The sequence below is a fragment of the Felis catus genome, chromosome D4 (assembly GCF_018350175.1).
Source record: "Felis catus isolate Fca126 chromosome D4, F.catus_Fca126_mat1.0, whole genome shotgun sequence".
Classification (NCBI taxonomy): Eukaryota; Metazoa; Chordata; class Mammalia; order Carnivora; family Felidae; genus Felis; species Felis catus.
Genome location: NC_058380.1, coordinates 71,839,457 through 71,866,133, shown reverse-complemented (window position 1 = coordinate 71,866,133; position 26,677 = coordinate 71,839,457). Strand labels below are relative to the sequence as shown.

General features: G+C 39.1%; 1 protein-coding gene across 1 annotated transcript; it reads right to left on the bottom strand.

Annotated features, from left to right (window-relative positions):
• Positions 1–204: 204 nt before the first annotated feature.
• Positions 205–19,990, bottom strand: LOC101093721 (dnaJ homolog subfamily C member 25). Its single transcript, XM_023242564.2, has 4 exons — positions 19,586–19,990; positions 6,715–6,867; positions 3,943–4,413; positions 205–1,421 (listed from the first exon to the last, which is right to left on the bottom strand). Exons 1-4 carry the CDS (start codon positions 19,916–19,918, stop codon positions 1,299–1,301), a joined length of 1,080 nt encoding a protein of 359 aa, XP_023098332.1. The 5' UTR covers positions 19,919–19,990; the 3' UTR covers positions 205–1,298.
• Positions 19,991–26,677: the final 6,687 nt, after the last annotated feature.

The window sequence follows — 26,677 nt, the reverse complement described above, 5'->3', positions numbered from 1 at the left end:
CATGATCTCACACTTCATGGGTTCAATCAACCCCCATGTTGGGCTCTGCACGGACAGTGCAGAGTCTGCTTGGGATTCTGTCTCCTCTCTCTCTGCCTTCCCCTTGCTCATGCTCTCTCTCTCACTCTCTCTCTCTCAAAAACAAATAAACTTAAAAAAAAATATATATATATATATAAATTAAATGTCATACCCACAAACTTGTGACGTATTGCAACCATTTTATTAATATGAAGCACTGAGATACATCCTTTAACAGGAGTATTGATTCACTACCATGATTGTGTATCGATACTCTGATGCAGTATCATACTTGCTTCAGTCAAATTATGTGTGAATTGCTTTCACTTCCACATGTATAAAACATATATATTTCATTGTTTGAAAGAACAGCACACAGCCATGCACCTCCTCTTTCTGGTTTAAATGCATGTAAATACACTCATGTACACTGGATTTTTCATGGCTCAAAGACTTCATAATACATGAACAACTTTTCAGTACACTATTTCTGCTCCATCTTTTTTTTTCTTTAACTGAAGGGGTGGGGGAAGCAATACTGTGGTACAAAAGACCTTTTTACAAGGTCTCTTCTGGAAAAATGTTTGAGAATAGTTTTAGTCCTATAATGACTGTAATCAAGATCATCCTACAAGGACATGAAGGTAGATTCACTCTCCTGGAGAGTTTCTGATCTTATTAAGAATAGTACGACAGGGGGAAAATAGTATAAACACATTCTGGCAGAAGACTCTCCTAGAGAGATATTTTGAACATATTTCAATCCTAGAATGACTGTAATGAAGATGACATGACAGTTGAAATCATTTTGCTGAAGAAGTTCGTGTCTAAAGACACAGTGTATTTAAATGCTGTTGTAATTTTTTATGTTTTGTGAAAATATGAGGCCATGGAAGCAGAAAAAGGTAGCACTAGAACAAAGAATAAGGAAACACTTTTAAAGAATAAACACTTAACACATAAAAATTTTAAATGGTATCTAATAAATTTTCATGTCAAGTATTTTAACTAAAGATACAAATTTTAAATGGCAACTAATAAATCTTCATGTCAGATCATTTAACAAAATCCACAAATAGATTATAAAAATTGAACAATCATAAATGTCTTATATATAAAGTTTTAAGGGAAAGTTTAAATTTCTATATTATTCTGTTTAATCAGATATTTGAGGAATTTTAAGTACTGCTGAGGAGCAGTTTTTACAATTCTAAAATAATTCAGCTATGAAAATAATATCACAATTAAGGTTTGGCACAGTAGCATTCCAGCAATCCTCAGTCATCCACAAATGTTAACCGTCCAGGCCCTTCATTCTTCATCCATCTCCTGTATCGCTTCCATCTAGGGTCATTTGCCAATTTTTTCTTTAGTTCTTCCTCTTGTTCTTGTTTATAAACCTGTAAGTATAAATAACCCTAAATGACTTTACTATCCAAAGGGAAACATGTGTCATTACTTTTACAGCATGTTAATATTTTTCAAATATAACTTCAGGTAAAAGTTTCCTGTGAATGTACACAGTCTTCTGAAGACCATGCATCTAAAAATACTAAGCAATTAAGCACCTTAACATTCAGGGTTAAATTAAAAAAATTTGTACAAGAACTTAGTAATTTTTGTTACTGATTTCTGTAACTTGAGAATACATTCGTTTCCTTACTGAAATCATACATCAGCTGAGCTTAAAGGGTGTAAACATTTCCTCTCCACAATATCCAATATTAGAGAATCACACTATTACTTTAATACAATACTCTGAAAATTTAACTGATGACTTTCAGTATTTGTTAATGCTAACGAAGGGAAAAAATGACCTTTTATATACACTTGTCTCCAAATTGAACTTACATCTACTTTTATCTTCGAAGAGTTTTGGTTTTTCAAAATATTTTACTAAGGTTCCCAAAGAGGGCTAAATAAACCACAAAGGTATAGAACAAAGAAGATCTTCATGGATGTCAGCTGAAGCTAAATGGACAAGTTTTCATAACCAGTTTCATCAAATTGTAGAAAGAAATGATTTTACTACCAAATTTTAGGAGGTAATGACTAAGATCACCGCATATAATTAACATATGATAATTCAGCCCAGGATAGTACTCCATGGAAAACATAGTTTTGTAAACTGGGCTGCTTACCCTACTTAAAAGAGAAAACTTTTCAAATAATTCAGGAACAAAACAGTATGTTACCTTCCATTTTTATGTTATTTACAAGCAGGCTAACTACATCTACTTGCGAAAACATTCTGGCAATTCATAGCAAGTTAAATATAATTCAGACTGGAACCCTGCCTTCAGTAAAATCTATTTAGGACACCACCTATACAAAGGAATGTTGGGGTGCCTGGGTGGTTCAGTCGGTTGAGCATCTGACTTTGGTTCAGGTCATCATCTCATGGTTCATGAGTTCGAGCCCTGCATCGGGCTCTCTGCTGTCAGCGCAAAGCCTGCTTTGGACCCTCTGTCTCCCTCTCTCTCTGCCCCTCCTCCGCTCACGTGTGTGTAAGCATATGTTCTCTCGCAAATAAATAAATAAACTTAAAAAAAAAAAGGGAATGTTTATGAAACTAAAAAAAAACAAACACACTTCAGATTTCTTAAGAAGGTCTCACTGTATTATTTTTTTGTTTTGTTTTAAGTAAACTCTACCCAATGTGGGACTCAAACTCACAACCCTGAGATCAAGAGTCACATTGGGGCACCGGGGTGGCTCAGTCAGTTAAGCTTCAGACTTCACCCAGGTCATGAGCTCGTGGTTCGTGGGTTCTAGCTCCATGTCGGGCTCTGTGCTGACAGCTCAGAGGCTGGAGCCTGCTTCGGCTTCTGTGTCTCCCTCTCTCTGTGCCCTCCCCCACTTGTGCTCTGTCTCTCAAAAATAAACATTTTTAAAAAATAGGAAGAAAAAGAGTCACATGCTCCATTGTGGTGCCTGGATGGCTCAGTCAGTTAAGCGTCTGACTTTGGCTCAGGTCATGATCTCAGTTTGTGAGTTCAAGCCCCATGGCAGGCTCTGCACTGACAGTGCAGAGCATGCTTGGGATTCTCTCTCTCCCTCTTGCTGCCCTCCCCCTTTCGTGCTTGCTTACTCTCATAATAAATAAATAAATAAATAAATAAATAAATAAATAAGTAAGTAAGTAAGTAAGTAAGTAAGTAAGTAATAAGTAAAGCTACATGTTCTACCAACTGAGCCAGCCAGGCACCCCATCACTGTGCTTTATTCTTATATTTAATAACATCAGTCAATTAATTTTACCCCAAACCTAATATAATATCATTATGATGAGATTACTAGTTCCTCTAGGACTTTAGCTAAGCAGCTGCTCACTTCAAGGTAACTAGTATAGATGACAATTATGTAGCATTTATTAAACTGCCCAAAATTTAGAGACTTTTTTTTTTAAATAAAAGTTAACTTTTCATAATATGTTATTTATTATACAGAAGATTCTGTGCTCATTTATTTTGAAATGAAGTTATTTCAACAAAATTTCCATCTCTTATTCCTTCTCTGTTTTGTTTTTTTTTTTAATCTCTGGCTAAGTTTACATGACTGAAAGAAAATTTGGGGAAGAACAAATTTCAATTAGAGCAATTAACAGAAAGTTGTTGTGACACCGTTGCAAACATAAATATTATCCCACTGCAGTTTAACACAACAAATTAGACCCTTCTTAAGATTTTCAGCATGAGTCAATTAAAGTATTTGAAGTTCATCTTTTAAGACAAATTACAGGTTAAAAACCCATTGTCCCACTACCAAATATAGTCACACTTCCAATAAAAATTGAATCTTTATTATTTAAATCTTGGATTTCAGAAATTGGAGTGCATTTCTGTGATCCGTTCTCATACACCAAATTTTAACTTCAAAAGTAAGGTAACACTAAAATCCCAGCAGAGAGTAATTACTCACCTCATAATTCTCTTTTATCCAGAGCTCCCGTTTAAGAAAAGTTTCTTTCTGATGATCTTCTAGACTATCAAACTGAGACTTTGACATCTTCATGGATTTACGTATGATATACAGTCTTTCTTCTTCCCCATATTCTTTGCCTTTGATGTTAAAGTTATAGATCCACCGGCAATACCAGACTATATATGAACACAGGTGAAAAGGTGCTAAGAGAATCTGAAACAGGAGAAGATCACATATCTGTGGTTTCTGATAGCCTCCCTTTATATCTATTTTACTTTTTATAATGTTTTTTATGATGCTCTCCTCCTTGTCACGAATTTCCTCTTTGGACTTTTTGTTTCTGCCCTTCTCTTTGGCTTTTCCAAGCAACCCCTGCTGCTTGGCAATCTCCATGGCTTGGATACGGTATTTGGGCACTGTGGCTAGGTAGCTGATTGCCTTGTCGTAGCTGTTCCACCAGCTGAAAAACTGGAATATTTAACAAAGAAAAATGGGTCATTTTTACTACCAAAATGCATCTTGGTGAACACCTCCCCCCCCACAAAAGCCATTCTGATTAAAAACAGGGATTTCAAGGGGCGCCTGCCTGGCTGGCTTAGTCTGTACAGCATGCAACTCTTGATCTCGGGGTCATGAGCTTGGCATAGAGCTTAACTTAATTAAAAAAAAAATCGGGACCACAATCATGTTCCTCTGTAAGTAAAAGACAAAATTGAATAATACCCCCATGTACATGGGATCTCAGGCTAGATAAATCAAGTAAGCCCTGAGCTGGGCCAAAACAGCCATTAATTCAGACAGGAGATAACCAAGATCAGAAGATAAATCCATGGAATCACACCATACCTTTCATTTCACATCTTTACGAAATGACTTTCCCTAGATCACTATTAAAAAATCTCTCTCTCTCTCTCTCTCTCTTAAGACTGTGAGACTGTGATCTACATTCTGGAGGACGAGTTAACTGGCAAAACTAGCCAGTGAGTAACTTGTTTAAAAAAGAGATCACAGGATATAGACTCAGGCAACTATATTCATTCCCATCTCTTTCCTAAACCATCTAGATATATCACAGCAATGCTCATTATATTCTGAAGTAAAAGATTCAAATATGTTTGAACTCGTATTTGACTGGAAAATATCTGGGACACCTGGGTAGTTCAGATGGTTGAGCATCTGGCTTCGGCTCAGGTCATGATCTCTCTCTCTTTCTCTCAAAACTAAATAAACATTAAACACACACACACACACACACACACACGGACTGTGACTGTAAAACATCTAACTTATTTCATAAATATATACAAAGCGTTTTGTTAATTGTCAGAAAAAGCCCTACTCCTCACTATTCCACACATTTCATTTGCTGTTTTACTGAATGAATATTGCAGTTACACCAATAATATCTTGAAATATTATAGTAGCAATCTATTAGGACTAAGGAAAAGAAATGTTACTAGGATATCACATTATCTAAAACACAAAGGTAAAATTATCCCTGCTTTCCCCTTTGAAGGGAAAATACTTCTGCAAAAGTGGATACATTTAAAATACACGTTAGTTTTGAACAGGATTTCTATTTGTCATATAAAGTGACTCTCATTTCTGGGAATTAAGCTGGAGCAGCAGTTTTCAGACTAGCAAATTGCTTCATTCTAATCATTTGACATGTTCTTTTCCTCTAGAGAACATAACAGGTGTGGTTAGTTTAAGAATAGTAGGAAAAACTCACTTCAAGCTGAAGTTAAATTTTTGTGACATTTAGAAGAACATGAAAAGTTACTACAGCTCTTTTAATCTGTTTCAGTAGTTTTCAGCCTAAGCAAGAGTGCCCTTAGTAGGCAGTGGAAATGTGTGGGACATTTTTGGTTGTTATAGTAATGGCAAGCACTTCTGGCATTTTGTGGATAGCCACCAAGACTTATTAGTTCATATTAAGAAGTTCAGGTTTGGGGGGCACCTGGGTGGCTCAGCTGGTTAAGGGTTCGACTCTGGATTTCAACCCAGGTCACGATCTCACAGTTCCTGGGTTCGAGCCCCATGTTGGGCTCTCTGCTGACAGTGTGGAGCCTGCTTGCGATTCTCTGTCTCCCACTCTCTCAAAAATAAATAAATATTTTTTAAAAAATAAAGAAAAAGTTCAGGCTTTCCCTAAATTTAATGAGAAATCATTGAAAAGTCCTACAAAAATAATGATATGATCAGGTTAACATTCACTCTGGCTGTTCGGGGGGAAATACTCTAAATGGAACAATGAGAAAAGGATCTATTGTTGAGTTTTTTATAGTTAAATAATGACATTCATCATTAATTTCTTGGATTTCCCACTTACAATGATTCCAATGTTATCGATTGGTTGAACAAATGAATATTTTTCTAGTCTAAAAAAATTAGTCTCAACTGCAAGTAAAATTTTATAAGAATTTATAAGTATAAATTTTATAAGAAGGTACTTCTAGGGGCTGCTGGATGGCTTAGTCAGTTGACTGTTTGATTTTGGCTCAGGTCACGATCTTGCGGTTCATGAGTTTGAGCCCCGCGTCCGGCTCTGTGCTGACAGCTCAGAGCCTGGAGCCTGCTTTGGATTCTGTGTCTCCCTCTCTCTCTGTCCATCCCCTGCTCACACACACACTCTCTCTCTCTCACAAATAAACATTAAAAAAAAAAATTTTTTTTAAAAAGGTACTTCTAATTCAGTTTTAATGCCCAGTACTAGGCAATGTGCACTCAAGCACACACACGAAGACATACACCTCCATTAATACCAACCTGAAACACTGAAATAGCACATACACTGACCAAAATCACAACTCTAACATCCACTTTGGGGGCTAAGCGCCTGCTGTAGTAATGATAGTAATGGCTATAGTACTCTTCTGGGTGATCCAGCATGTAGTCATAATCTTTTCGTGTTTCTTCATCCTGTAAAATAACAAGATACTCAATTTCATAGGACATTTCATTAAATGGACTGAGTTTATAATCTGTTAAGTCAAACAGAATTTTATAATCATGTAAGATTAATCTGAATAAAAGAACTGAAACTATCAAAATAAAAAAATTTCCCACTACTCTTCAAAGGCACACATAAATTTGTTTCTAGAACTTTAATATTAGGTATAAAGCATAATAAAAGTAATCTCTCCAAATTCGTAAGTATTGTTAGTCCTCCTGAAAAAATAAAAACATTTTAATAGCAATTAACCATGATGTTTTAGGCAGCGTTATGGTGCTAATAAGGATGTTGTCACGTTCTTTTAACTTCAGAACATGTTGATACCTACTTTCAATAATTATTCATAGGAACAAATGTTTATCTCTATTATAGATATTCGCCATCATTTTCCAGCCTTGTGTAGAAAGTTTTCTGTTGAAAGCAATGATTAAGACAACAAAAAGCAGACAAAGCCAGTCTGTGCCTTATAAAACTGAATTATGCTCATCTCCAAGAAACACTGATGCAGTATAATGGTAAAAAGTTTAACTTTGTGACTTCAAGTGAAATCTTTAGCCTCTCTGAGCCTCACTCTTCCTCATCTGTAAAACAGAGACAATATCTACCCTTCTAATTTTACAGGGTTATTTCAACATCAAGTGATACATTATTAAAAAATGTTACAAATACAGAGTATTTTACTATTATATTGTCACAGCCCAGTTCATAAATAAGGTAACATATAGATCTTTCTTAATTACACAAACACGTTGAAAAAAAAAAAAATCACAGCATTCTGAAATGCTGCTCTGAATGTTCACAAATAAAACATTTCTTAAAACCTCTAATTTTAATCAATTTCAAATAGAGATAAATGCCAATCTCTTACTGAGCTACATAGGTTGAAGAACTCTACACGGGGTTATGATTTGCTTCTTTATCACACAGGAAACCTATTTTGTCTTTCTTTTTTTTTTAAAGTAAACTCAGGGTGCCTGGGTGGCTCAGTCAATTAAGCGTCCGACTTCAGGTCATGATTTCACAGTTGGTGGGTTTGAGCCCCACGTCAGGCTCTGTGCTGACAGCTCAGAGCCTGGAGCCTGCTTCGAATTCTGTGTCTCCCTCTCTCTCTGCCCCTCCCCCTCTCATGCTCTGTCTCTCTCTCTCTCAAAAATAAACATTAAAAAAAAAAAAAATTAAACTCTTCCCCCAATGTGGGGCTCAAACCCATGACCAGAGATCAAAAGTCGCTTGCTCTACCAACTGAGCTAGCCAAGCGCCCCCTATTTTGTCTTATGTCCAAAGAGTGTTAAAGAGTAAAACCACAACAAATTCTTTACTCTGTGTAAGGGAGGGAGTACAACAGAAACCATTATGAAAATTAAAAATCTTATTTAACCTAGAGGCTGTCTTTCTAGCATGAATTATTTAATATTCATAAAATTGTAAATTCTTAACTAAAGGCATTTCAAAATCTACACCCAGTGCTCTACTACCACAGATGAAGGCTCTGGGGTCTATTCAGGACCTCCTGACTCTTCCAACGTATAGTTTCTGAGATTTGAAATGAGTTTGCTAATGACAATATCTCCTCTGTACCCATTAAAATCATTATATGTTTTCTAATAAGAATTGTGAGTTTGAGCACATTCTCAGTGACAATTCTCTTAAATTCAGTACATTCAAACTATTTTTTACCTCTGACTAGAATTTGAAACCAAATAAACTAGTATCTAGTATAATGAAATTTAAATATATTTAAAGTCTACTCTACAGCACTATTTGGAGGGCCAGTATGAGAACTGTCTGTTATTTAGAGAGGGCTGAGTTCAGGCTGTTTTTATTTTCAAATTCACTCTTTGAATGTTCTTTTCTGTTAAAAAAAAAAAAAAAAAAAAAGATTTTCTTGTGGCAATTGGCACATGCCTCAACTGTCAATCCATTATTCTTTCTATAAGGCATATTTTGTAGCTTCTAACCTAAAAAGGGCAAAACTTTATAGGTCATACAGATAGCTCTGAAGACTAAAACCCACATATCTTGATGTATCTCATTTTGAGTACTTTAAGGCATCTTTTAAGAATTTTTCCATTCTCCCTATAGTTTTTGCTTTTTGGACTAATTTTATAGAAATGTTCTGCTTTTGGCCTGAAATCTTTGACTTTTCATTCAGCCTCCCAATCTTGGTAGATGCCTTTTGAAATGCGTTTCTTCAAACACAATTCTTCTTGCTCCAACTCGATTACATGTAGTAGTTTTAAAACTAACTGCCACACTGATCAGATTCCTAAAGAACTCCAGCCAGCATCATTATCTACACAGAGCCCTTTGCCCAGCCTGACTGTACTCCTCCTGGTTAAAGTATACAGCACTGTCTTTGAGTGTGACTGAAATCTGCTATGTGAATGTCATGGGTCCAACAGTTATCCTCTCGTCTTTGTTCTCTTAGTGAAGGTCACAATCCATAGAATGCAGATATCCCTATTCAAACATTTCACCCAGATCTTCTACCACAGTCACCATCTTCTCACTGGTCCCTAAATTTGTGACTTACTTCATTGAGTCCTGAGCTCTTCTAATAGGATGGTCAACTAATGTTCCAGCAACCAGCCACTCCAAAATCTGAACCTTGTGTCTGGCCTCTCTGCTGCAACCAGAGCCTGTGAAGTCTATTCAGAGCCCTCTAATGAGGCCTCAAATTAATTCCTGCAAAAGGTTTCAGGATCAAGTCTGACTTCACAGGATGGTTTTCTTTTCTTTGGGGTCACCATAAATTTATGACCCCGTTTTTGTCACGATTAAAGACAAGAAAGGTCGGCCACCTCCTTGTTATAGGATTTAATCAGCCAGAATCTTTACTCTTGGGTTTATAGCTTTCTCTCCAGATTGAAGAAAATTATCTTAGGCTGAGGTATGCATAATATACCTTGGAAGGTATTCAAGGTTGGCACAAATTGGAGAGTTAGTTTTCAACAGTCTAAGTCAAAATTCTACTCTCTAGTAGCCTACAAAGTTTAGAATCAACCTAGTAAGAATACTAGGTTACCAACGATACCAGGAATACTAGCAAAAAAGGATACCAGGAATACTAGCAAGGATACCTGGAATACTAGCAAAAAAGAAAAGACAAGAGGCTGAGACCCAATTGAAAGCTACAGGTACATACATATTTTAAAACCATTATATTTATTTTTTCTCCCACCCATCCTGGAACTCAGTCCTCAATCTCCAGTTATTCCGTGTGGCTAGTAAGTTAAAATTTCTTGACATGCAACAAGGCCTCCATAACTAGTGCACTCTTACCTAGCAACATCTCATCACTTGCCCCTCTTTTGCCCATAGCAAACATCAGATAGTAATTTCTGAAATTTGGTGTGTTCTTCCAGTACAGCATGCCCTTTCATACCTATGTCTTTGAACATATAATTCTTTCTACCTCAAATGCCCATCCCTTTCTTCCAACCTCATGAGCTCCTATTAATCCTTTAGGACACTCTTATTACATATGTGACCTATTTATTATAGCACTTATCACATTGTAATCATTCGTTTTTTCTTTTGCTTGAGTGAGAACTTCTGGAAGATAGGTAGGGTGACACATTAATCTCTGTATATCCAAGACCTACCATAGTGCCTGGCATTCAGTAAGTGTCATTTAAAAAATGAGTAAAATTTTGTAAAGGCTCTCCCTCACTATACACAGGTGTTCATCTCACCAGGAAGGCCGGTGATTATTTCACAAAAACTTGGGCTTAGCAGAAATGACTGCTTGATTTCATAGCTTATGAAAATATGCTACTGTGGCTAAAACAGCTTAAACCTTAAAACAGTTTAATGTCTTACCTTTCAATAAGGTAGTATTTTTTCTTTCAGCAATTTTGTGGATCCTAAGGTCCCAGGGTCAGGAGATTCCAACTTCTTTCCAAAACCAAAACCTTTATACTTGTTTCTTCCTCCTCTCTGTCCTGAGCCTTGACCAGCAGGGCAATAAGCTCCTTGTTTCTAATCTCTACAGGAAAAAATGGTGCTTCTGCTGGTGTCCACTCCACTCCCAATCCTCTTGGGCATATGCAGGAGGACTGGAACAGAACCACCAATATCTAGATCAAAAGTGAACAAGAGGAAACCCACAAGCAAAGAAAGCACTGAATCCTTCCTTCTCTTATGAAAATGATCATTCCCCCCCACCTCCCCAGAGGCAAAAATATATTATGTTCTTGCCCTTGAAGAAATAATGAATTGTTTGGTCTCAATATACATAAATTGCAATAATTTGTATTGCAGCCACTTATACATTAAAATTTTTCTGTTACACAGATAGTAGAAACCATTTTAGGTTGGATGTTAAAGGCCAGGAATCAATAGTATATTAAAAAAAAAACGTAATATTTTTGTTCATTCTTAAAAATATATATTAATCCCATTTGAAAAGAAATACACACACACAAATGATCCTTTAAAAAAAAATAACATCTGTTCCTACATTTTTATCCAGGCCATTACATCCTACTACAGAGGAAGGAAATTTACTGCTGTCAGTTTCATTTCTCTCCCTGCTTCCTGACCCCAGTCACTATGCCACTGTCTTCCCATGTCTTCTCTTCTTTCCACATGTGACCTCAACAACTTCCACGATTTGCAGTATCACCTACATACTAGTGATACTTGGATTTGCTTTTCCTGTGTCCTCCTATTTTCAAATGTCTCCTAAGCATTTCCTAAATATAACATAACTATCTCAAAACAAACATGCAAATCTGTCCCTCCGTGTCAGTTAATAGTATAGTATCACCATCTACTTGGTAACCTGAGCTTTTAAAAACCTTGGTTATTTTCAAATCAGGGGCATAATTACACGGGGCATTAAGCCTGTGCCCAATTCAAAGGAGGATAAAAAGACAAATAAGATAACGTCCTGGTCTCAAGAACTCTTCCATTTAGAACAATCTAGCAAGAAAAATGCAATTTGATGTGCTAAGGAAGAAAAGACTAACTCTGCCTGAGACCACTGGTAACAGAAACCACAGCAGAGAAGAAATAAGTACTGGATCTTGAAAAGCAAGTACAGTGTAAAATCTGTTCCAGGCACAGGTAACATCAAGTGTTGAAGTACAGAAGCATCAATGAATTTAATGGATTCAGCGAAGGTTGCACAGTAGGGAAATTTAGGAAGAAAGTGTAGTAAATGTGCCCAGGAAGACAGATTTGGATAAGAACCATGGAGAGAACCTTGTATGCCATGCTGAAGTGCTAGAGTAGTATTGTCTGTGCTATTCAAAAACAAAATGTTTTAAAGCATGAGAACAATACCACTAAGTAGAAGTGTTTATTTTTGAAAGCTAACTCTGACACTATCGTGCTTAATGGAATGAGGGTGCCTGGCTGGCTCAGTCCGCTAAGCATCAGACTCTTGATTTCAGCTCAGGTCGTGATCTCATGGTTCAAGAGTTCAAGCCCCATATGGGGCTCCACGCTGATGGTGCAGACCCTGCTTGGGATTTCTTCCCTCTCTCTCTGCCCCTCTCCTACTCATGTACTCTTGCTCTCTCTCTCTCTCTCAAAATAAATAAGCTTAAAAAAAAAAAAAAAAGAACAGGATATCAAGTTTAGAGAAGATGCTAGAGAAAATAGTGGAAGATTCTGAAAAAGGAAGAAAAAAATTACTGGAATCTTTTCAATTCTTGGAGCCTCCTGGGATTATCTATTCCTGAAAGAGGGTTGCACCTTTATAGGGACAGAAGTAACATGTAGAAAACTGGAAGTAATGCAGATAATTCTTCTTCACAGAAAGATAAATTGTGTCCAATGGAATACAACTGACTATTGCCTTGTCATACTGGCCAGTTTTACAGGCACTTTAGTGTTCCCTGTTCGTGAATGTGTGGCAATTTTTCTCTTTTGAACTGATTTTAATATCTTAGTGGTTCCTTCATTAATTAATTAAATAAAATCTGACAATGTTCATTTTGTGTTTATATGAGTCATAATTGCATCCTCTTTTAAAATGTATGCTTTAACAAACATAACAAGATTGACTTCTCAAATGTTTAATTTTGGGTAACTATGCTACAAAATGAGACACAACTGAAAATATGAACCTAGAGAACACAGATTTTAGAGTTGTCACAGATGTAGTTGAGTTTCACCAGGAAGAGATTAGAAAACAAAAATAAAAAAGAGTACCCAAAGGATAGAACTCTAAGGAAAAGCAATGTTTAAGGTGTTGGCAGAAGAAAAGATTATAAAGACTGAAAAGAAATGACTAGAAAGACAGGTGAAAAGGGAGAGAATAACACTGAGGGTGTTTAGGGAGAACAGCTTAAAGAACCATATGATCAGCAACATCAAATGCCACAGATCACACCAGGAGGGAGAAAGGAAGAGCAGCTCTCAGATCTGACACCTAGAGCACCACTGTTCACCTGAAGAACAATTCCAGTATGTGTGCTGATACATGTCAGTCTATGGCAGCTGGAAGGAAAAGGAGGTGAGGAAGTAAAGATAGCCAACAGTGAAAAAAGAAGAAAGATGTGACAGTAGCTTTGAAAGAAGCAAAATTAAGTGAAAGGAATGTGAAATGAACCAACTAAGAGATTTTCAAGTTGCCAAAGAAGAATGACAAAATTCCAGAAAATGGTGGAAATGAATTCAGTCAAAAACCTCTCCGTCTTCCCTAACCCATTCTCAAGATTGTTCTCAGAATTTTCTTCCTGAGAGAAACATCAGGTTGTGTTATTTCTCCTCTTTAAAACCTCTGGTAACTATTCGATACATAAAGTTCGAATTCCTGAACACAGATTAAAAGGTTGTTCATTATCTGATCCCAAACTATGTTCCAGTCTCCTGAAACATCTCCTTACCATATGCCTGACAGGCTTCTAACCTAAAAGTAGTGGATCCTCTAAAATCTGTGAAAAATGCAATAAGGGTCTCTGTGCTGTGAATATCTCAAAATGTTCTTTTTACCCATGATAAATCTGCACAGGCTAAATTAAAATCTCAAGTGCTCAGTTTCTGGCCAGAATTCTAACAACTCAGTCGTTTTTGTGTTAATCAAAAGCTCTGATTGGGTGTTGATAACATCATGTGTCAGGTAGTCACAGAACTAAAATTAAATACATCTGGTATACAATCAGTCTTTGCCATAAGTAGGGAATAACAGTTGAAATTAAGGGATCAGTAAAAAATAAACACTTATGGACTCACAGCAGAAATAGTGTGTGTGGTGCATAAGGTACCACACCCTTCTTCTGGGCCCATGGGAGAAATCACTATCGAACATGTCCTCCTTCCTTCTCACTAAACCCAGACAAGATCTCAAAACCTTTACAAGTGTTTCAGGGAGTCATAACCAATCAGAGTTGACATGTAAAATGAAAACTATCTGCCATCAAGCTTAATTAAGTTGGCTGTTTATCAGCATCACAACTGTATTCAAAATTTACATGTTTTTTATTATTTTTATGAATACCCAATTATTATGAATGATTGATTAATCTGGATAGATGCTAGGAAAGAAAAACAATAATTCTAAGAAATGCAGTTAATTGTTCCTCAAAACAAAGAGTACTTCAGAGAAATATAATAAAAGTGATCATTGGTGGAGAAAATACTATTATAATACCTTACCAAACTAGATCTCATTCCTGGAATGAGTCTTACATACTCATGACTCCATGTTTTTATTGATCAGGTTTTCCCTCTACCAAAAATATCCCTTCACTGTCAACTGTTGGTGACTGTTCTACATCCAGATCAAAGAGTACATTCTTCTCCAATCCCCAAAGAAATAATTGTGTCCTCTCAGTGCTGCAATATAACCTACACATTTTATTATATAACTTAAATAAATAATAACCACACAATAAGTACCTGTCTCCTTGTTATGTTAAAAGATTAAAGGCAAGAACTGTGCCTTCTTCATTGTTATTGTCTCCTCCCTCAGTGCCTCCCTCAGCACCAGTTACAGAAAGGACTGAATAAGAGAATAAACTAAGGAAGAACAATAAACAGTCACATAAAAGGGTAGGGTGTTCAGAATCCCCCCCCCCCTTATGCCCAATTCTTCATAAGTGCTAAAGCTCTGCTACACCAACTAGACTGATAGAAAAGTGTTCTTGTGACTTCCCTGCCAAGACAAGGCTAAAGTAGTAAAAGGCTCTCACTACAGATCTCCTACCTTATCAGATAACATTCATGCCAAGATCTTTTGGCAATACTGCCAAGATCTTTTCTGTTCTTTTGTGATTTTGCAAAATGGTGTCAAATTCTATTTTCCCATTTTCTAAGTGCATTCTTTCCACCTGTTCCCTCATCTGCTTACTTCTATGCCTTCCGTATTCCATCTACTTCATCCAATTGTTATCTATATTCAAAAAGGGTTAATGTTTTCACTCAAAAAAACAGAATTTATCCTAAAAAATAGATGTGCATTTTCTCTCATGCGGGAACTTTTCATTCATAGCCATCCAATCTACTTTATCTATACCACTCTTTAAAACTACAGTTAATTTAGGGTAAAATACCAAAGTAGGCTTCACATAACAAGGTCACAATGTCAGAAATCCACTTTCAATTTCCATTCAATCTGAATCTATCTCCAAATATGAGTTTTCATTTAACAAACATTCATTATCTGATGTGCCAGACACTGAGCTAGGTTCCATGGATATACATACAAAAAGGCAAGGAGACGGTTTAGTGAAGAAAGGTGGGCTACTCCATATTTACAGTGCAGTGTGATAAGTGCTATATCCACATAAAAAGATTCAATGTTGACACAGCAAGTGAGAGTCCATTTACTTCCAAAGTCCACAAATTCCCTGAATCCCAGTAGTCGAATACACTAAATACTATTTCATTGTCTTAACTTTGCTCATATGATGAAGCAAATATAACACAGTGTGTAAAATCATAATGGTTTGACGTCCTGCTGAGAACTGCATTTTTAAGTTATTTGAAAATCTGAACTAAGCATGACTTGATGAAAGCATCTGACCAGTGCCTTCGCCTTCCACAATTACCCATCCTTCTTTTTCTGGTTTTCCTCAGTATCTCTGTGCACAGGTAGAATCCGTGTTGCTAAAATAACAATGACCAAGTGTGATATCTCCTGTCTTACCAACTATATTTAAATCCCGTTAGTGTACTTATTTTTTTAACAACCGCCATCTTAAAAAGCCTCTCTCTCTCAAAGAGGTATTTATTTGACCAAGACAACTTCAGGCATAAATCCACAAGAATTCACAAATATAAGTTCCCATTTTGGTGATGTATTTTATTATCAACATTCAGAGATCCTTGGTTATTAGAAGTTTTGATGGAAAACCACTATAAGCTTATAATGAAGATATAATGTAGCTTCTTATATCACATATATTAAAAATATTAAGAGCCTTGAACAGACTAACAATAAGAGAAATCAAAAGGTTATCAAAAAATTATGGGGGAAGAAAAAAGACTCCTAGCTCCAATGAACTTATAAGTAATCATTTCAGATTTCAAGAAAGGAAAAATTTCTTTTAGATACACTGTTTCAAGATGGAATCTACCTGTGCATTTTACAAAGCAAATATAAAATCAACTTCTTCCATATGCCAGCAATAACTGCACATGGCTATGAAGGAGGACACAGTCTTCCCAAGTCCCTTCCTCTTTCTGGCTGGCTTTGTACATAGTACACCTCTCACAGGGTTTACTGTTATTCTTTATGGAGAAAGATACAGCGCATACGAAAACTAGCAAACAGAAAAGAAGTGGTCCCAGGTAGGCATCTGCTACCTCCATGAGATGATATGTGGAATTCTAGATAGGCTTCTGCATCTCCTTGTTCCAGAGCCACTGGAACCTACCAACTCCTCCCACTATTCTATCTGATCTGCTCGTAGCAAAGGCCATGTGAACCTCTTATCCCTCACAAGCCCTGATTCCAGCCTGCAGATATAACTCAAGTAGTAGTTACATCCCCATTGCCTCAAAGGGATAATTTGAAGGCTGAGGCTGTCCAAATTGGATGACCCCAGTTCACTAGATCTTTGCATTACCCAGAAATGAATTCTCTGGCCGCTTACTCACAGTTTTTCATTATGACAGAAATAAAACCTGACCACCCTGTTTGTTTTTAATAACTTCCACATACAGCAAATCAAAGTCCTTTCCTTTATTCCAGGAGAGGGAATCTGCAATGAAGTTTGAAGAAGAAAAGTTTCTGGAAGTGTTCCACTTAGAAGTCCATCTCTATAACTGTAAAACTGTTTTCATAGAGCTGAGCTAGGTCTGATTTTCAGGGTCCAAACCATCCCTAGACATCCCTTTCCTCTGACAGTAACTCTGAATGGGGCTGGGGAAACTACTGCACATTCTCTCACTCCCTCCTCCATCAGCACAACTCCAATTGTTTCCTGTTTGGAGACATTTGTAGTACTGCAAACCTCCTGTTGGAATCAAGATTAAAAGTGTTACTTTTGGGGTGCCTGGGTCACTCAGTCAGTTAAGCGTCCAACTCTTGATTTCGGCTCAGGTCACAATCTCATGGTTCATGAGTTCCAGCCCCATGTCAGGTTCCACACTGACAGTGCGGGAGCCTGCTTGGGATTCTCTCTCTCCCTCTTTCTCTCCACCTCTCCCCAACTTGCTCTTTCTCTCTAAATAAATAAATAAACTTGAAAAAAAATTGTTACTTTCTCCAGACATACCAGTTTTTAACTGCCAAAAAGTGCACAAATTATTTCATTGAGCTTTCATTAGCTAACCAATCAACCCTAAACTTTAGGGGTAAAACCTTTTAGAGGCAACCAATGCAGATCTGCCAAATCAGCCTCCAAATATGTGTCTGCAAGAAAATGGCAAGAATAGTTAAGAATCTTGGGGTTCCTCCCAGCAAGAATTTATCTACCATCTCTCATTCTTGGTTCTCGTTTACTAACATGCTCACCACTCTCATGCCAAACCATCTCCAACCCCAGCATAAGGCAACAGTTGCCAGTGTTTCTGCTGCCCTCTCTTCTGGAAGTTCTCCATCCCTCCAGTGCTTCCTTATATGCCACCAGGTCCTTCTGCCTGTTTGTCTGAACCACTAGATTTCCTCACTGCAGAAAAAACACAGATTGGGGCTTTAGATGCTGGGTTGTCCTGGATGGAGAAGTTCTTTCCCATTTTTGGGAAGTCTTTCTTCAATCACTCTATATCCTAAATAATAAGCAACTAAACCCTCTGGTATCTGCACTTTCCCCATGCCCCACTCATTCTTCAGTTAATTGCCAGTAAGAATTACAATCTAAACAATGCTAGTCATAATTTAGCAAACTCAGCACACTCATTAATATGACTCCGTATTATATAAACTGCTCTGGAAAGCATGAATGAAAAGCCTTTAACTCCTTGTTTCAGTATTTTCAGCTCTGGGAAGCTAATCTATAAAAATAATCCATGGTTAAATTAGTATACCCAAAGTAGTCATTAAAAGCAGACAACATAGCAACATGGAAAACTATGACTCAAAAAAAAAAAAAGGAGGGGGGCGCCTGGGTGACTCAGTCAGTTGATCACTCCACTCTTGATTTCGGCTCAGGTCATGATCGCAGGGTTGCGGGGCAGCTCAGAGCTGAGTGTGTGTGGAGCCTGCTTGAGATTCTTTCTCTCTCTCCCCCTCCACCCCACCCTCACCCACCACAAACACACTGGTGATCTCCCTCTCAAATTAAAAAAATATATATAAATATATATAAAAAATATATATGATATATGTATATATACATATATATATATTTATTTATCTTTATTTTTATTTTTTTTTTAAGGCTGGAAAGAAGTACCTTACAATTGCTGTAAATTGCTGGTACATTTGCATGATGGGGCCCTTGAAGCAGTAACATTTCCATCCAATAGGAGTTATACTTGGGATTCCTTATATGGTTTGATTTTTGCAGTAGGAGAAGAGAACAGGATCAGGCTAAATCTCCCCATTCCCAAAGGACTCCATAAAGCCTTTGTCAAATGACTACACACATATTCACAAACTTTTCCTGTCAAAAATTCTCAGAGTCTTGAATACCAAGTCATTAAGCACCTATTTACAGGTCCTATACAGTGGATTTCTCACACTTACTCAATCCTCATAATAACCCCCTGAGGAGGTATCACGGCTTTAATTTTGCATATGAAGAAACAGCTACTGTGACATATTGAGTCACTATCCAAGGTCATACTTGGGGTGTAGGAGCCAAGAGTCAAATATCCGGTCTTCTGACTGCTTGTTCATTGTTTTGTTTTTCCAGATCCGTAAACCCATGCTAAATGGCACATTTAATACCATGCCCAGAAATCAAGTTTCTGTCATGTCAAATTGGCGCCATCACAGTCATTCAATATTGGAGACCTTTCCTGTGTTCTATCACAGATCCTGATAATAACAACTACCTTGCTTTACAAGTGTAAGCTACACGTTTTTAAAGCGCTTTCATTAAATCCTTAGATGCCCAAAGCTTTGCAAAACTGTAACAAAAAAGGAGAGGGCTGTCCCCCAAGGCCCGCGGGGCTCCCATCTTTGTCAATGAGCCGTATGGGTTCTTTCGCGGGGCCACGTAGGAAATCGCGAACATCCTAGATAGGAGTCGTGGCGGTGGCCGCGCCCGGAGTCGGGGTCACCGAGAACCCTGCTCCGCAGGCCAGGAGTCTTCGCAGCCCATCTGCTCCCCCAGACCTCACCTTAAGAGTCTCGTAGGCGGTCGCCACCAACAGGAAGGCCTCTTCGGCGCTCTGCGGCGTCAGTCCCGGGCCCTCATCGCCAGGCTCAGGCCGGTAGCGGTCGGGGTGGTAGCGCCGGGCCAGCTGGCGGTAGGCCCGCGCTATCTCCGCCTTGCCTGCCGTGCGGCTCACGCCCAGCACCTCGTAGCAGTCGCGCGTGCCGCAGTAGAGCCCCTCCACCAGGGCCCCCGCGGGCCGCACCAGCAGCAGCACCAGCAGCAGGGGCGGCAGCAGCACCAACCAGCGCCGGCCGGCAGCCCCGGCTCCCCGGCGCGGAGCGAGCGGCGCCGCCATCCCGGCCTCGGCCGCTGCTCCACCACCCCAGCACCTCTGCCGCACACCGCCGTGCGCCGGGCTCCGCCTCCCCGACCTAACTCCACATCAGCAGGCGCCGCCTCCGCGCAGGCGCACTGGGCACTGCTGCGACAAGCACTTGTTTCGCGACCGTTGCTAGGGGAGAAGGACGCCTCATCCGCCGGGCCGCTTCCGGTATGCAGCTGACCTCTTTCCTAGCCTCAGCTGCTGGAGGATTTGTTGTTAGACTTAAAGGATGTCTCAGTGTCGCACGTAACCAGTGTGCGCAGAGCGCTTTACGTAACGTCCACGGTACCCTTCACACGCGATCTTTTGTACAGCCTTACTTCACCTGCGTCAGTTGGTAGTCTGGCTCTCTTACCGTCTGGTTATCGCCGTGAAGATGTGTACACAGGGTTTTAAAGCGAGTCCCGAGCCCCAGACGCCTTCCTTTAGTCCCGTGCTGTCTTTCCCAAAGGAAGATGAACTTAGAGATTCTAGTCACTCTCTGCCTGCTGGGGACCCTTAAAGGGTTTCTCAGCCTCCACACTGGTAACATTTTGGACAAGATAATTATTTGCCAAGTAAAGGGCTGGCCTATGCATTGTAAAATGGTTAGCAGCCCTGACATCTACACGCTAGTAGTACCACCTATCTGAGCGTGACAGTCAAAAATGTCTCCAGATATTGCCAAATGTGTTCTGGGTGTAGAAAAACAATACAGGCGGCTCACTTAAATTTGAATCTCTGACACAACAAATAATTTCTTAGTGTAATTGTATCCCAAATATTTCATGGGACTATACAACAATATGAAGAACTTTGCCTCAAAAAATGTGTTTCTATCATTCGCTTAGTACATATTTATTGAGTCTCTAATAGGAGCTAGGCACTGTTGGAGGCTCTGGGGACATAGTGGTGAGTAAGGTAGACAAAAGTTCTTGATCTCAGGGAACATATATTCTGGTGGAGGATGACAGACAATAAACAAGAAAATAAGTAAACTTTACGATATAATAATTTCCTTTAAGAAAATGAAACAAAGAAAAGATACACATATATGTATGATATAATAGCATACATACATAGAAGAGAGAGAGAGAATTAATGAAACACATAGGAAAGTCACCTAAGCTGGAATTATTAGAGCCAGGGTCAATTGTTAGGGTCAATTCCAGGACATCTAAACTGACTTTGAAGGACAAATAGAGGATGACTTGAGGAATGGCAGTTAGGGAGTTTTGGGATAAAGGAGTGGTGAAGGAAGTATCAAGAAGGGGAAAGAGGCAGGCAAGAAGAGAACATGAAGCTTTTCAAGAAATAAAATATAGTCCATAGGACTGGGATGGGAATGAGGAGTGAAGGGGATGAAACCAGAAGCAGCCAGATTGTGAGGGGACATTTTATTCCATGTCGAAGAAGTTACTTTTTATCCTAAGAGCAATGGAGAGCCAGAGTGGAATTTTAAGTAGTAAAATGACACCTTCAAATTTGCACTTCAGAAAAATTACTCTGCTGAGAAAATAAGTTGGGAGATGTCAGGACGACCATTATGAGACAGTTTTAAGAGTCCAAGTAAGAGATGCTACAGGCCCATTTCAAGGTAGTACACTGAGAATAGAGAAAGCATAGTGAAAAGTTGAGGCACTTTCGTGAAACAAAATGGGCAGTTTAGGATCGTTGGTTCTGGAGAAGCTAAGGAGAGGAATAAGTCATGATAATGCTCACATTTCTGGATTGGACAGCCAGGTGCCATCTCTAAAATAAGGAACACATGGGGCGCCTGGGTGGCGCAGTCGGTTAAGCGTCCGACTTCAGCCAGGTCACGATCTTGCGATCCGTGAGTTCAAGCCCTGCGTCAGGCTCTGGGCTGATGGCTCAGAGCCTGGAGCCTGTTTCGGATTCTGTGTCTCCCTCTCTCTGCCCCTCCCCCGTTCATGCTCTGTCTCTCTCTATTGCAAAAATAAATAAACGTTGAAAAAAATAAAATAAAATAAGGAACACAGAAGGAAAGTGGGTTTATGGTGTAAGATGATGCATCCATTTGGGACATACTGTGTTTGAAATTCCATCCATGTCCACATCAGAGCATGGCACGTCCATATTTGAAACATTTGATGATTCTCATTGAACCTCACATCCCATGAGGCTCTCAGATATGCAGATTTCCCAGTCCACTTCCTCCATGCAAGCTCTTCTTATAGAAGCTCATTGCTACCTGTTCAGGCTCTCCTTCCCAACTGGAAGAACTTGCTGTTCTACCTTGAGTTAAAGGAAATTTTCTACATTACAAATGTGATAGTGTTACTCTCACTTGACTTTGCCCTCAGATTAGAGTTCAAATACTTTAGCAGGCTCTCAAGATTCTGTGACAATCTAGGGCCTCATACACTCTGATTTTGCTCACACTGGTCTGTCTGTGTAAAATATCATCCCTCCCCTGCTGAAGTCCCCTCCAACCCCCTATATCCTGCAGGACTTAGAGATAGTTCTCTTCTATTTGAACTCTCCCCTTGTCGTGTCATAGTCCCACAGCTGATTTGGAGCTTTGTACTCAAGATCAAACTAGCAGAGGGAAAGCTCACTTCAGAGCAGACAGAACTGTGGAGGATATTAATTTAGTGCCTCTGAGTTGCAATCTCACAATTCCTTGCCCTGGGGAACAGAACTCTGCAGACTGCATTTCCCCCATGGCCACCTGACTGTTAAACTCTACCTACAGAGGGTGCTGGGGCACACTGCAAGGCTGGAAAAGAAAAAGAGCATTGCATTTTTTTTCTCAAACAGATCAATATGCAAAATTCCCTGTTCAGCACCACTTTCTTTGCCACCATGTTGGTGATGGCTCCTACTATGGGTTGATTCATGTCTCCCCCCAAAAGACATGTTCAAGTCCTAACCCCTTGTACCTGTGAATGTGAACTTTTTGTTGGAAATAGAGGCTTTGCAGATGTAATTAGTTAAAATGGAGTCATGTTGGAGGTGCCTGGGTGGCAGTTAAGTCAGTTAAGCATCTGACTTGACTTTGGCTCAGGTCATGATCTCATGGTCATGGGATGGAGTCCAGAGGCTGACTCTGTGCTGATAACACAGAGCCTGCTTGGGATTCTCTCTCTCTCTCTCTCTCTCTCTCTCTCTCTGTCCCTCCACCTCACGTGCTTTCCCTGTCTCTCTTTAAATAAACTTTTTTTTAAAAAATGAAAAAAAGAAAATGAAGTCATGCTGGATACAAGTGGGTTCTAATCCAACAACTCTTGTCCCCTTAATAAGAAAGCGGCCAGACACACAGGGGAAATGACCATGTGAAGACAGAGGCAGAGATTGGAGTTATGCTACCCCAACCCAGGGAATGCCAAGGATTGTCAGCAGCTGCCAGAAGCTAGGAGAGAGGCATGGAAAGGTTTGCTCTCAGAGGCCCCAGGAGGAACCAACTCTGCCAACAGCTTGATTTCAGAATTATAACCTCAAGAACTGTGAGAGAGTAAGGGTCTGTAGTTTTAAGCCAGCCAGCTCATGGTGATTTGTTACAGCAGTCCTAGGAAATGGATAAATCTCCAGTCAGGGTCTTAGTCACCACACGGGCAGCAGCTGTTAGCTTTCAGCAGTTTCTTCGCCACAGCAGCAGGCAGCCTGCTTCGGTGATAACCACACTCTCTCCTCAGAGCCAAAGGAATTATAGTAATATACAATAAATGCATGCTTAATGGATGATGAAAAGTTCTGGAACTAGATCATGGTGATGGCTGCACAAAATGGCTAAGATGGTAAATTTTATTAAAAAGAAATAGTAAATACGGGGTGCCTGGGTGGCTCAGCCGGTTAAGCAACCGACTTCAGCTCAGGTCATGATCTCATGATTCGTGAGTTCAAGCCCCACGTCAGGCTCTGTGCTGACAGCTCAGTAGGCCTGGAGTCTGCTTCAGATTCTGTCTCCCTCTGTTTCTGCTCCTCCCCCACTCACACTCTGTCTCTGTCTCTCTCAAAAATAAACATAAGAAAGAAAGAAAGAAAGAAAGAAAGAAAGAAAGAAAGAAAGAGTAAATGCAAAGGGTAACAGCTACCCCTGAGGCTAAGGGGAAAAGGAAACAAGGAACTCAGAAACTCAGAGGAGTGTCTTGCCCCACATCTGAGATTAATTCTTTTTATTGAGGTAAAATACACATAAAATTTACCATCTGGACCATTTTTAAAATGTACAGTTCAGGGGCACCTGGCTGGCTCAGTCGGAAGAGCATGCGACTCTTGATCTCAGGGCCATGAGTTTGAACACCATGTTGAGTGTAGAGATTACTTAAAATGAATTAATTAAATTAAAAAATAAAATTAAAATAGGGCACCTGGGTGGCTCAGTTGGTTAAGCATCCGACTTTGGCTCATGTCATGATCTCACATTCGTGGGTTCAAGCCCGGCATCAGGCTCTGCACTGACAGCACAGAGCCTGCTTTGGATCCTCTGTCTCCATCTCTCTCTCTCTGTGCCTCCCCTGCTTGCTTACCTGCTCTCTCTTTATTTCAAAAATAAATAAACATTTTAAAATAAATAAATAAATAAATAAAATGTACAATTCAATGGCATTAAGTACCTTAACAGTGGCCTACAGCCATTTCCATGATCTAGTTCCAGAACTTTTCATCACCCCAAAAAGAAATGCTGTATCTGTTAAAGCATGCAATGCATTTACTACTTCTTTTGCTCTGTACCCCCTTAGAGCTCTCTTTAGCCCCCTTTTAGTCACTATGGCTGGCACCATGAAGGAGTATCCCTAATCCAGGGTTAGAACTCTGAGGGAAGGGAAGGCAAACCAGAGGGCAGCCAAGGAGGGTCACAAAAAGCCAGGCCAGACAAGGGTCAGGGGGCTACATCCTGGTAAGAATTACCCTACTCAGAGAGGTGAAAAAGGTGCTCTAAAAGTGTTGACCCACCTATGTCTCACTTCTTCTCTCTCACTATAGGAAACTCCATGAATCAGAATCTGGAATAAAATATCAGGAAAACTCCTATATGGGTAGTAAATTGGAAAATTTGGATGAGATGCAAAAGTTCCTAGAAATATATAAAACGCCAAGATTGGTGTTTATGTAAATATGAAGGAAACTGAAAAGTCATCAAATTTTGGGGGTTTGAGGCTGTTATTTCCTGTGACTCAACTGCTTAGGTAAAAACATGTTCAATAAATCAGAAAAATCATCTGGGTAGGTTTGGTTGACCACTATAACCTATCTGAGTAATAATATCTTAAGCCAAAATATCCTTATTACTTAAACTCTGGCCTTTGGTTCCACTTATTATAGTCCAAAGTTCAATATTAGATGATCACAGATGGAATTTTGAGATGTAGTTTCTACAGACCAATTATCTGTACCTTGAATTTCTTCCTAAGGTATATGAAAGGAGAAATACTAAGCATGGTAAATAGTGATTTCTTCACAGATAACCCTTTGCCAAATGACTTCAATGAGTTAGTAGGTTCATAGGCTAACCAAGTTTGTGATTAGCAACTTGATGACAACTGTATTTAGGATTCTGGTAATTGAGATTGAACTCTACATCATTTCTAGGTTTTCATAAACCACAGTGGAAAGTCATATGGAACACAATTGATTTTATAGCGTCAGCATGGTCTTGAGACTTCCATAAACTTTATTTCACTTGATGTTAACTTGTTACATTTGGAATAAGCACACAAACTTGTTCCAAAATGTAAGTCTCTATTAAAAGTAACATTTGAGGGACGCCTTGGTGGCTCAGTTGGTTAAGCCTCCAACTCTTGATCTCAGCTCAGGTAATGATCTCACGGTTCATGGGTTTGAGCCCCACATTGGGCTCTGCACTTACAGCATGGAGCCTACTTGGAATTCTCTTTCCCTCTCTCTGCCCCTACCCCACTTGTGCTCTCACTCTCACTCTGTCTCTCAAAATAAATAAATTAACTTAAAAAAAAATAAAAGTAACATTTGAAATTTTATAAATACAAGCATAATTAATTTACACACATAGCAGAAAGTCTCAAAATTTAAATCACTCCCTTCAAAGTGGAGGAAGAAATGCCTTAATTCACATATATTTAAAAAATGAAATTATGGTTTAAAAAGCTAAGTCAACTGGAGTATGGTGGTGACTTAAAAAATACGACACCAAAGATGCGATCCATGAAAGAGATAATTGATAAGCTACACTTCATTAAAATTAAAAACTTATGCTCTGTGAAAGGCAAGCTCAAGAGAATGGATGAGCCACAAACTGAGAGAAAATATTTGCAAAAGACACATCTGATGAAGGACTGTTATCCAAAATATACAAAGAACTCTTAAAACTAAACAAAGAGAGGGGTGCCTGGCTGGCTCAGTCAGAGGAGCATGCAACTCTTGATCTCGGGGTTGTGAATTTGAGCCCTACATTGGGTGTAGAGATTGATTAAAAATAAAAATCTTAAAAAAATAAAACACTCAACAATGAGAGAACAGATAACCTGATTAAAAGGTGGGCCAAAGATCTTGACATCTCACCAAAGTATATCAATGTAAAATTAGTATATGAAAAGATGCTCTGCATCATATGTCATCAAGGAAATACAAAACAAAACAACAATGAGATATCACTACATACCAATTAGAATGGCCAGAATCTGGGGCGCCTGGGTGGCGCAGTTGGTTAAGCGTCCAACTTCAGCCAGGTCACGATCTTGCGGTCCGGGAGTTTGAGCCCCGCGTCAGGCTCTGGGCTGATGGCTCAGAGCCTGGAGCCTGTTTCCAATTCTG

Excerpts from the sequence above, each read along its gene's own strand:
- LOC101093721 (XM_023242564.2), bottom strand. The coding sequence starts at position 19,918 with ATGGCGGCGCCGCTCGCTCCGCGCCGGGGAGCCGGGGCTGCCGGCCGG. Across the intron at positions 6,868-19,585 it reads CCGCCTACGAGACTCTTAAG|GATGAAGAAACACGAAAAGA; the intron begins GTGAGGTCTGGG and ends GTTATTTTACAG. Across the intron at positions 1,422-3,942 it reads GGATAAAAGAGAATTATGAG|GTTTATAAACAAGAACAAGA; the intron begins GTGAGTAATTAC and ends TTATACTTACAG.